Source organism: Cydia splendana, chromosome 17 (genome assembly GCF_910591565.1).
Source record: "Cydia splendana chromosome 17, ilCydSple1.2, whole genome shotgun sequence".
NCBI lineage: Eukaryota > Metazoa > Arthropoda > Insecta > Lepidoptera > Tortricidae > Cydia > Cydia splendana.
The window spans coordinates 12,058,259-12,070,731 of NC_085976.1; the positions used below are offsets into that span (position 1 = coordinate 12,058,259).

General features: G+C 35.7%; 1 protein-coding gene across 1 annotated transcript; it reads right to left on the reverse strand.

The window, feature by feature from the left end:
- Window positions 1–1,515: 1,515 nt before the first annotated feature.
- On the reverse strand, window positions 1,516–11,831 carry LOC134798785 (alpha-glucosidase 2-like). The gene is made up of 7 exons (XM_063771159.1): window positions 11,684–11,831; window positions 7,929–8,044; window positions 6,887–7,832; window positions 5,750–5,957; window positions 4,763–5,104; window positions 2,504–3,277; window positions 1,516–1,942 (listed from the first exon to the last, which is right to left on the reverse strand). Exons 2-7 carry the CDS (start codon window positions 8,023–8,025, stop codon window positions 1,553–1,555), a joined length of 2,757 nt encoding a protein of 918 aa, XP_063627229.1. The 5' UTR covers window positions 8,026–8,044; window positions 11,684–11,831; the 3' UTR covers window positions 1,516–1,552.
- Window positions 11,832–12,473: the final 642 nt, after the last annotated feature.

Here is a 12,473-nt window from a genome sequence, read left to right on the forward strand (position 1 = left end):
ATTCAACCATTAAAGACGACGAGTACAAAAAACTTTAAGCTAGCTCTCAAATTATTTTTTTTTTTAATATTATTTTTAATTTGACCATACAATTATTCGTAAGTAGGTAAGACCGTTAAATATAAATGATTATCAGCAAATTATCACCAATTACTCTAAGAAAACTTTATGCCGAAACAGGGGACACGAATTCACGAACTTAGGAGCTGACCTAAATTTGTATCACGAAATGGGAGCCAAATAAGAGGTTCGCGACAAAATTCATATAAAATAAAGTTTCAACTAAAACCCTACAGTTTATACATTAAATTATCAACAAAGAACTAATATAACTTATTCAAAAGCTTTCAAGGTAATGATATGCTTAGTAATATTTAAAAAAATATACAAACTCTCAACTCACTCTCAAGAGCCTTAACCTGCCGAAACAGGGGCCCTTTACCTTATCTATATAAGTGCCTATGTATATCGTCGCCTAGCACCCATAATACAAGCTTTGCTTGGTTTGGGTAAGATTGATCTGTGTAAGATGTCCCCTTATATTATCACTACATCTTACCTGTTCGTGTGTATGTATATTCGCGATAAACTCGAAAATTATTTAACGGATTTTCATGCAGCTTTCACATAACAATAGAGTAATTTTTGAAGACGGTTTAGGAGTATAACTTGTTAAGGTTTTGTGTAACACGTGCGAAGCCGGAGCAGGTCGCTAGTATTATTATAATAATACACGCAGAAAATTTAATTTAAACAAAACGATCCTGACGAAGTAAGAATGTACCTCCTTATTTCGTTTGTTCTCACGAATGCTGACCTTGAAGAGGCACAAAGGGAACCTCCAAAAGTGATGTTTATTATACGACATTGTTCTGGAAAGTTCCGATATTGGAAAGCGTTAAATGTGTATCGAACCGTTTACATTTCCAATGTCTACAGTAAAGCGGGATTTACATTACGAATCTAGTGTTATGCATGTTGAAATCAGTTTCAGGAAAGTAGTTTCCATATATGCGAAAGAAATTTATTTTCTTTCATGAAATTAATGCATGCATAACAAAATATTAAATTACACGTGAAACTGTTGGTAAAACTAATGTCACGAAATCAATTTCACGCCACCAATTTCATAATGTAAACCCCACTTGAAGACGCTGGTTTTCCCGAAAGTTATTGACCCACTAAGAAAAGAATAAACCAGTAGGTAAGTGTCTCATCCAAGTGGTAGCCCGTGATGATCATCATGACGATTTGATAAGTTACCGAATCTCAAGCTAAATTTAAAAGAACAATATATAATTAATAGTAAATCACAACTTTATTTTCTAAATAATTGGCATCGCCATGATCGCCATACAGCGCGCAATGCACCCTACATCCGTTTTCATTTTTTACTTGTAAATATGTGTAGGTATAAACCTATTTTTATTTAATTTAGCATTATTTCTCTTTTAATATTTTTATGTTTCTTTTATAACAAACTTTACTAACAATAAAACATATTTTGCAGTTTATAATAGATCTTTATTAACGTACCTATTCACCACGCATTTCAAACATAAGTATACAGAATTTCATCATTCGTGCCATCTTTAAGATCACACAAATTTATATTGACTGAGACTTGCCTGTGGTTATCATAATTATTATATTCATCGTCTAGACCGTATACGCTAATATCTTTAATTTCATGTGCCACTTTGGCGTTGTCTCCGCACATTACATCAAAATCTTCACCGATGGCTTTAATGTTTAATTGGCGTTCATTTGTTTGAAGGGCGAGAGACAACTGCCTTGTGATGTACAGCGAACCGGTAGCTAGGCAATTTGAATCCATACTTGTAGAAGTTTCTGCTGTCGTGTGATTGGTTACACAGTCGAGGGCGATGGTGAGAGAGAAATCTGCCCGCAAACGGGTTTCTTCGGCTGAGGTCATGACGTCCTAGAAAATATAATAGAAATTATTATGTATACATATATTTTGTTTGTTTGTACAAACTTTAAGGATTTTTTCTACGGGTGTCATGAGTTTATTATAATGTCACAAATAGTTAAATAACGATACGATTTTATACGGTATGCGGCACAAAAGACGATTTAGGAGCGAGTAAAAACGCCAACTTAAAGACTTCAATAACACCTGAACCTCTAGTGTAAATTTAATTCGATAGCGTGACGAGTATATTCGAATGGACATCGAGTAAGGGCCTTTGTTGAACATAATAATATGGAGGTCAGCGGGAACTGCTTGTACAAGTTTATTGCGTATATGTATGTTATGCAATTGTGGTTTGGGATTTGGGGTTAAACAAATAAGGTTTCGTGTTTTCGCACAAATTCGCAGGTTTCCAAGATGTATTAAGATGTAAGGGTGAGTGTATTTAATTAGGGTGAGTATATACAGTATAGTTTGGGAAATATTAATAATGTTCGCTGATTTTCCAGGAAATCAGCATCATGTGTATATTATTAAATAAACAGATAATTTTGAATAGGTACCTACCTTTTGCATTATGAGGACTGCTCCACCGCGAATAAGAGTTAAGAAGTCCGCCTCCGTGGTGGTCATTGTGACAACATCCCCCTCATTTCCATTTATCTGTAAACCTCCCCACAGCTCATACCACACACCCGGCGGTATCCAAAAATGCACATGTGTTTGGCTCGGCAACAGATTCGGTACAATCACCAAGTCGTCGCCAACACTGTACTGAGTAGTCAAGTCTTTTAAATACTCAGAAGATGGGAACTGGTAGAACATTGGCCTCAACAGCGGTCCTGATTGCATCGTCGTGAAGACATACGGCAGCAAAGATAAGCGTTTCTTTAAAGCTCCAAGCATTAAGTTTTTATTAGTCCCAGTGAAAGCTAACGGATGAGTAGAGACGGATGATGAATGGATTTTTATAAGAGGCATGTATGTTGCAGCCATGTACCACTTGACACACAAACTAGTCTGGGTTTCAGAGTCGAAGGTGTCCGTGTCACCGCAAATTGGCACAGACCATAACCAATGGCCGGAAATCCCTCCTAAAGCTGCTTCCACCAGTTCCTTTTTCAGGTTCATCCAAGACGCGTGGATATTTTGCCTATTTATATTTACATTCCCATCCATCCAATTGCTGGTCGACCACATTGGGACCTCAGTAACGAACAGATTTTTGAAAGCGGACACAACGTGGTTTCCGTATTTGTTGTGTTTATAGAAGTACTTACTGGTGTCATTATAATATACTGCATTCCATTTTGGAGTATTTTCAAATACTTGTTCTAAGTTCTAAAAATGTACACAAAATGGATATTTATTTTAGTTTTTGACATACCTAATACCTAATACTTAAACTACCTACATCTACTTATTAATTGTACATTAAAAATTGATAATATTTTTACTTCCATTTTACCCGCTCACTATTTAGCATCATATTATTAGATTAAATACTTAGTGCGGGTATAAACTATAAAGCTTTACCTATTAATTAGTCTGTGCGGAATGAGAAGAGTCGTGGAATGTATGGGGCCCAATACATTCCACGACTCTTCTCTTTCCGAACAGTCTTTAGAAAACTTACAGGCGTATTTTGATTGTTATGACAGGATATGAATTAGATCAGAATTAAATATGGATCTGATCAGTCAGTGTCAAAAGTGACTTTTCTCCAATCGAAAGCGTCACTTTTGACACTAACAGATCAGTAATCCAGATCTAATTCACATCCTGTTATTAAAATCCAGTACGCCTGTTAGAAATGATGCGGAATAGTTATTTGTTTTACAAGGGGGCAAAGTTGTTGTTTAACCGCTCGTTTAACATTAGCAATGTTGATACCCGAGCAAGCGAAAGATCCCAAAGTTGAACCACGAGCGTAGCGAGTGGTTCGAAAATGGAATCTTGAGCGTTGCGAAGGTTTCAAAGCACGAGGGTTAAACAAAATTTGCCTCCGAGTGAAACACAACATTTTTCACCACACCAACCCGAAGCAAATATTTAATGTAAAATATCAAACAAAATGAAACCAAATCAAATCCAAATAAATGTTTTTAAATATTTATCATCCAAAATCATCATTTAAAAGTCAATTCTACCAGCAAACATAAGAAAACAACTCAAAATTTGCATTTGATTACTTTGCCTCACATGTGAATAAAATGCAACTTTGCTATCAGTTTTTGAAGTGCAAAGTAAGCCTTTCCGAGCTGGTGTGGTGAAAAGTAATAAATTCTACGGACGTCTAATAAGTAGAATAATAAAAAGCTAAGAAATAAAATCAACCTCTTGCACAGAAGGAACCAACAGCAGTAAAGAAAATTAGTTCGTTTAAAATTAAATAACAACATCCAACGCGCAACGTGGCTCAGTTCCTAGCGAAATAAACAGGCCAATTCGAACGTACACTGATATCAGAATGATATATGAATCATGTTATTCAGTTATCTTGCGCCTATACATGTACGGACAAATACGAGCGAAATGCACGATAACTAAATAACTTGATTTAAATATTATTCTGATGTCAGTATACGTTGTTGGAATTGTCCTGAAATATTATTTAGGCTTAAATTATCTCTGGCTTAAAAATCTATAGAACATTAGATTACATTTTTTTTACTCACACATTTATAATATAAAACTATTGTAAATATTTTTTTCTGCAATCATAATAATACGTACAAGTATGTAAAAAATGGATAAAAACAATGCCTGTAAATAAGTACCTACCTATACTTTACACATAAACTTAAGATATCAAACTAATATTACCTTACTGAAGTACGGCAAGTACAACGCAGTTTCGTTGCTCTTCGGAGACTCGTCGAACGGCCAATTGTTTTCTAGAATAATTCCATCTAGTTCGACTTCGTATGCCCACAATCTGTTCATGAATTCAACAGAAGCGTTTTCAAACATTGGATAAACAAAGGTGTCTTCACCAACTAAACCCACGTAGACATCTGAAGTAAAATTTGCTTGAAATGCGCTGTGGAGAATGTATTGTCTGTGCTCTGATATTATATCTATACATGTTACATTATCTGTTCTTCTCATTTCAATTTCATCTGATGCTTCATTTTCATCTGTTTCATTTACTTGGTGGTATCGAATCTGTAATGAGAGGAACAGAAATATAAATATATGTAGCTAGCATACCTACACGTTGATGCCAACGCGCGTGGTGGGGAAAATGCAAGCGTCTATTTACAACGCACGGCGCAGGATAAACGTGAACTTTGATGCCACGATGTCTTCATGCTACTATACTACTATGCTATCAACCGTTTTAATAAGTACCTACAATAGATGAACAAGAAAATACATATTTTTCAATGCCATATTATGCCAGTATTTTTTCGAATAGTACAATTAAAGATAATCATTAATTTATTTGAAGAGGTTAGATTGGGCAAAAGGAAGTTAAAGAAAATTTTAGCAATATTCTGTGTTTCAATTTTCTATTTCCACAAATGGAAGAAAAAATCACGAAACTTCCGAAACATTTTATGTGACATTCAAAAATGAAATGTCATAGCCCTCATTCAACGTAAGAGATGATTTGAGTAGGGTTATTTTTTATCGAAACCCTTGGCTGCCCAAATAACTTTTGTGGTACAAATATTTATTTATTTAGTTAGGTACCTATTAATTAGGTATGTAAAAATTAATTCCAGTGGTTTGTTTCATTTTCATAAGTAGGTAGGTTGTTATTTTTCGTCAATATTTATTCAATATTACGGTAAATTGTGTACTTACATAAGGAGATACTTGCGGCACATATCGTTTTCCAGCTGTCTTTATGACAGCAGCTGCCTCTTCAATGAGCTGGTCCTCTTCACAGTTAGAATCAAACACTATGGGCGCCGAGCCACAGTGACTGTCGAATGGAAGACTTTCGCTAGCTGCTGAGCTCATAAATTCTTTCAAGTCCGTTAAAGCATCTTCTGCACTCTTTGGAGATTCACTGGAAATATTGTTCTGTTTTTTATACAAGATTAAAAAAAGGATTTTATTTCCGAGGACAATGATAGAGTAGGTACAGTCAAGGAATTTAATTTCCAACCCACCTAAGGTTCATGATAATTAACTCCCCATTCCATAAATAACGATAAGTTTAACTAAATTTTGAATTGAAAGTACCCTCAAGAAATACAACTGAAGTTTTTTTTTTTTGGAAAAAGGTAAACATTTGTCCACAATCTCACCTGATCACAAGTTTATACTTAGCCGTGTTTTTTTTAATGCACATGTATTTTACTTTCCTCGTAATCGAAATGAAAAGTAGAGTGTTTAACTCGGGTTGTACCTATCAAGGTACTATTTCATCCCTTGGTTAACAATCTACTAATAATTCATTTATGGAATATAAGGCTTTAAACCAAGGAATGCTTGTTTTAACTTAGATATATCGGGCTTGTGACTGCTCCTGCAAATCATTTTACTCGTATACCTATAGGTATACGAAGAAGAAGAAGAAATTGACAGGATAGGTTAATAACCTTTATTTTGTTTTAAAGATATTTTAATTTAAAAATATCTAAACTTACTGGAGTAGACTTGTTGACAGATCGTAAACCTATCCTGTCAATTTCTTCTAACAGTTATTTAATATGTGTCCATACTGCATATGTGTGGATTGTATCAACGTTAAGATCTGGACAAATCATTGACAATTTTTCAGTAATATCCTCCTAACCCCAAGGTAGTACTTATTCAGTTCAATGAAATTTAAATCATATTCGATTGGAACACAGTTGCTTTTGCTTTGTTTCGTTCAGTTTTTAAACAACGCAAAATCAACTCTATTTCCTACACTAAAGGTTTAATTTTCTGTGGCAATATTTGCATTTTTCATTTGTATGGCTGGGCCTTAGGAGGATATTAAAAAAATACCTGCAAATATGTGCACCCAGCATCCAATACTCTAATTGTTCATTAGCCCCAATAATGTTCATTGCGTCACGCATTACGTCACTAGGTTTAGGTCCGACAAACACATGCAACTTTAATCGCTCATTCGTGATGCTGCGTAACACAATCTGATTTTCTTCATGCACAAACACTTCCGTCGGGGCGTCAGAATCGATCAGGAGTCCGTGATACGAGTCATTCACTTTAGCATATATTAAAGGAATAGTACTGAAGTCACCTTTGTGCCGGTAAAGGACCTTTACTGTGCCCGCTGTCAAGGGCAATTCTCCGAGACCGTACATAGTTTCGTTGGTTAACTTGAAAGCTATTTCCCATATATCATTTGAGGCTATAAAGGGGCCTCTTATCGTGCTAAATATCAAACCTTGAGACCCCTCCACAGTGACGGTCATTTCAGGTGAATCCACATGATGAGTATAGTTCTTGTGCTCAATTCTATTACCCTCATGCGACATTATTTCTGCATTATAAAATAATAAAGACATATGTGAAGGCGATACTTCGTCGATTGATAACCTGAGCTTAGGTATGCTATTTTGAGATGAAAACGGTACGTTCGCAACTCTAGGGCGCATGATCACATCTTCTGACCATTCTTCCCATATATTGAGGTCGATTATATAGGAGAATCTTGAAGGATATCGGTGGAAGCATACATGGCTATTTAAATCGTAACAGCATAGTGAGTGGCACTCGTCCTGAGTGACATTACCCAAGCCGCATGGTAGTCGAGAAGCTCTTGGCACAACGCAAGACCCCGTTGAGAATCCGTCGTTTGGAGCGTGCTCTATACTCGAGAAAAACAGCAAGTGATAGATCAGTACTGGTGCTACAATTGCCAGTAGCAAGGTCACAATTATCACTTTTAGCGGTCTGTTAAGAAGAATTTGATCATACCAGTCATAGTCTGAAATTATAAATATGTTAAGCAACCACTCTAAGTACATATATGTAAGTAACTACCTATAAAATTAAAAAGTAATGTAACCAATTGAATACATACGTGTTTCCTTCTCATCTTTATAAAGATTATTAATGTCAACTTCTTCTATATCCTTCTCATCGTTGGCTTCATCGGCTTCTTTGACGTAAGGAATCATTGTTCATGTTTAACCGGACCTTAAATAAAATTTGTTTTAATAAAATAATAATAATAATAAATAAAAATGTTATTTATTAAGGTATAAACCCATTACATTTCATTAAGTACTATTATATTACAATATTAAATTAAAATTAAAGCTATATACTACAACTAAAAAAGTAGGTACTAATTATAGAGGTGCAGCGGAAATCTTGCTCATACAGTAGCAGGTTATGTACACTACATTAACAATGCTGTTCGTCGATTCACTCACTCTCCCGACAAACGACCAGTGCCTTTTACGCATTATAGCGTAAAAGTCATCTACTCTGTTCTCGGCGAACATACCAGACGCACTACACCGCCACGGTAGCCGTAACATTGCACGAAACGCGTTGTTGTACTGTACTCGGAGTCTGTTGAACGATCGTTTCGTGAAATGGTACCACAGCTGACTAGTGTAGAACGCCTGACAGTATGCCTTGAACAGAGTAATTTTGGCTTGGTCAGAACAGTGAGCAAACCGACGCGCCAACATGTTGCTTCTCATCGCTATGGCCCGCCGCTGTCTTTCGAGATCGTCATCGTCTTTTAGTCTGTCTGTCAAAACGTGTCCCAGATACTTAAAACTATTAACAATTTTTAATTCTGTCCCGTTTAGCCTAACGGGTGGAACGTTATCTGGGCCCTTATCATATTTAAAAACAATTAATTCTGATTTTTTTACATTATATTTTAGTCCATGAGTTGCAGCATAACGCTCACATATCGATACTAGTAATCTAAGACCCGTGATAGAGGGGCTCAACAGCACCATATCGTCCGCGTAGCTAAAGTTGTTGGCGCATACGCCCGCGACATGACACCCGACGGTGGCGCTGCTGAGCTCCTCTATCAGGTCATTCATGTAAAGGTTAAACAGCAATGGCGATGTCAGTCCACCCTGTCTAACTCCGCATTGCAACTTATACGGGTCCGAATTGGCATTTCCCCATCTGACGCTATTCATCTGGTTCCCGTACCAGTATCTCAACAGACTGGTTATTTTACTCGGTACACCTGCTTTTGATACTTTGTCCCATAATAAATTATAGTCAATAGTATCAAAAGCACGGCTTAGATCCAGAAAACAGCCGTAAACCGACGTCCTTTTCTTAAGATATCGGTTTACGACGTTTTTAAGACAGAATATAGCCATATCTGTTGAGAGACCCGGACGGAACCCAAACTGTGCATCGTGTAAACGTATGTGTTTGGTCAGTATCGGGTTAATTAATCTTTCAAGAACTTTTGAGAACACGGTAGCTAACGAGATAGGTCTGTAGTTGGACGGGTCACTAAGATCGCCAGTCCTATTTTTAACAATGGGAACCACACTCGTAGTCATAAATTCATCAGGTAGGTAGCCATGCGTTAAACACAAATTAAATAATTGCGCCATCTTAACATGCAATAATGGGCCCCCATACAAAATGTGCTCAATGCTTAGACCGTCGTGGCCCGGCGACTTTCCGCGTTTCATTTTTCTAACACAATGCCATATCATATCTTGCGTAATAAATAACTCGGAACCAGTCGACGGGTCACCACGGTCCCGTGTTTTGTCGAACAAGTGAGATCTCGGCGAGTTTTGAAGTGAGTTATCGACTTTAAATTGCTTAATAAACAAATTTGCTATATCTTTTTCATTTTGAATTCCATTTACTGATAATGGTCTGCTTTGTTTATAGCTTAGTTTATTAGTATCCTTCCAGAACTGAGCGAAATTTCCTGCCGACCTATGGGATGCTATAATGTCCATTTTAATAATTTCTTGGTTCCGTTGGCACCAACTTAATTTATTCTTAAATAATTTGCGTTTAGTAAAGTTTAACTATAAAATGCTGTAAGGATTGAAATTAATGAAATAATAATTTCAGTGGTTCTTGGTTGTTCTTATGAACTAGAATCAGAATCAGAATGTATTACATCAGCGATAAAAGCTTGTATTAAAAATTAATTTTTTGCCAAAAACCTAATATAAATAGTCGAATAACTGCATGTGGCTTTTATATTACAAACTGACTCTTTCATACACCACTTTCTTACGTAATTTGTCTTTCATACATTTCGGTATAGGTAAGTTTGACTCTCCAATAAATTGTTCCATAATACGAATACTCATTAACACAAACTAGTTGATACAAACGATTATAGCTAAACCACGTTCTAAAGATAAAGCAAACAATACAGTTTCAAATGTGTTTACAGAGAATGTTTGGTGCCAACGCGTACATACCCAGACGACAAATGAACAGACAACGTCTCACAATCGCATAATACATAATTTTCAGAGATAAAAGGTCCATTGTATGATATTTTTATGGTAGGTTGGTGCGGATACTAGCTTCGATTGGAATTAAATGTTTTTTTTTTTTTGATGCATAATCATTTACTTACATACAATATATATACAGTGGTACTTGTTCGCAGAAATCGCGAAGCGTCTGGTTGACGTAACTGGTGACCTAAGAGCTGGCGGCTACCTCGCACAACGTATCAGCATTGCGATACAGCGAGGAAATGCCGCCAGCATCCTTGGTACAATGCCTCAAGGGCCTATTTTAGATTTAAGCTAGTTATTAATTTAGTTTAGTAGTACCATTAAATGTTATATTTGAATGTGCAAATTGTACTTTACTTCTACTCAAAAATATAAATAAGTACTTAAATCTAAATCTAAATCTTAATCTAAATATCTTTATTTGCTACAATATGGTAACAGGTAAGATCTTATGGTTAAGTTGTCCAAGCATATTCAACCTGCATGCATGCTTACTCACGAAACAATATTTATTTATAGGTAGGTACTTTAAAAGCAGACTTGTTGGACTACAATCCCTTTGCTACCACAATGCGCAATGTCTTTCTTCGCCTTTGTTTTACATGATATTTCATATTACCAGTGGTATTCACGTACAACCACTATCGTCAACATTCAAATTGAATGTAGCTATCTAAGGTTTCCTTTATAACTATCTTTTGGGGTGGAGACCTTCGGGCCTTGGAGACCCGGAGCACATTCCATATTTAGGGAGCTAGCGAAGCGTCTCAATGATGCAATGGGTAACCAGAGGGCTGGTTACTTCCTTGCCCAGCGAATTGGCATTGCCATTCAGCGCGGCAATGCCACCAGCCTTCTGGGCACCCTACCATCCGGCGCCGAGCTAGCTCCCATTTTTTATTTGAAAATATGGATAGTTTAGTTTTAGTTTTAATTTTAATGCTTAGTTTATTTATTTTGTTACTACTGTTTTCTTTAATAAATTATATGCACTATCTATTTCATTATAATAATATTATTTTTATAATCTGTTAGAATTTCTACCTATATTAAGTAAAATGTTAAACAACAAACAGTGCTTGTTTCTCTTTAACAGACACCTCATTACAATATCATAATTTTATGCCTTCAAGTTGAGAGACTTCGAACGCAGCTTCATTGTAATAATAACAGAATAATGAATACGGATATTATGATTAAAATCACTTCCTATTAATATGATGTACCTAGTGGAAATATCAATATAACGTTCTGCAAAACGCATCTCATTTTTGAAAACAAATATATCACAACACAAATACCTACCTAATTAAATACCAATGAAAGTATGTAACAACACAATTGTACTTACGAAATGCAATATGTGATTTTGGTCACTGAACAAACTAATCATTACATTTACAATTAGCACAAATTCTGAAACCGTTTCACATCATATTAATAAACACAAATACCACTATTAAAATCAATTTCAACTGCTATTCGACAGCTATTATGACGAGGAATTACAAAACGACTGATTATTTCTCCTATGCCACTAATGAGTTTTTCGTGTTTTTTCTAATATTATACTTTATTCAAACACAACAAAGTAGTTTTTATGGAAATGGATACCACACAGATAATACATTACTGAAGTAACCACAGATATCTGATGAAGATAATATATGTCACTGATTAATTGCTTGGATTGATACCTATCTTATCAATCCGATGTGTTTGTGGGAATCCTGTAGAAAAGGAAGTTGATGAATAAACGACGATTACGAGTACTTATATCATGGAACAATAAAGTACAGATAATTTATTTTAGATACGTACCCAAACACTCGCTTGTACTAATGCTAATCTAAAACGCAGCGCACTTTAGATTCAATACGGCAACGCATCGAGTGTGATGGGCACCTTTGCGTCGGGGGCAGCCCGGGACGGATTTTAGTAGGTAGTTATTTTTACATATTTCGTTTGTATCTAGATTCAATTTGATTTAATTTTAAATGAAATTAGTTTTAACTGTATGCATTAGGTCACTTATTGAATGCGCTAATACACAAAACAATCCCTATAATATTATAAATACTAAATGTCTGTTATGTCTACTGTTCTGAAAGTTGTACCTACACTGCACTTTTTTAGATTTT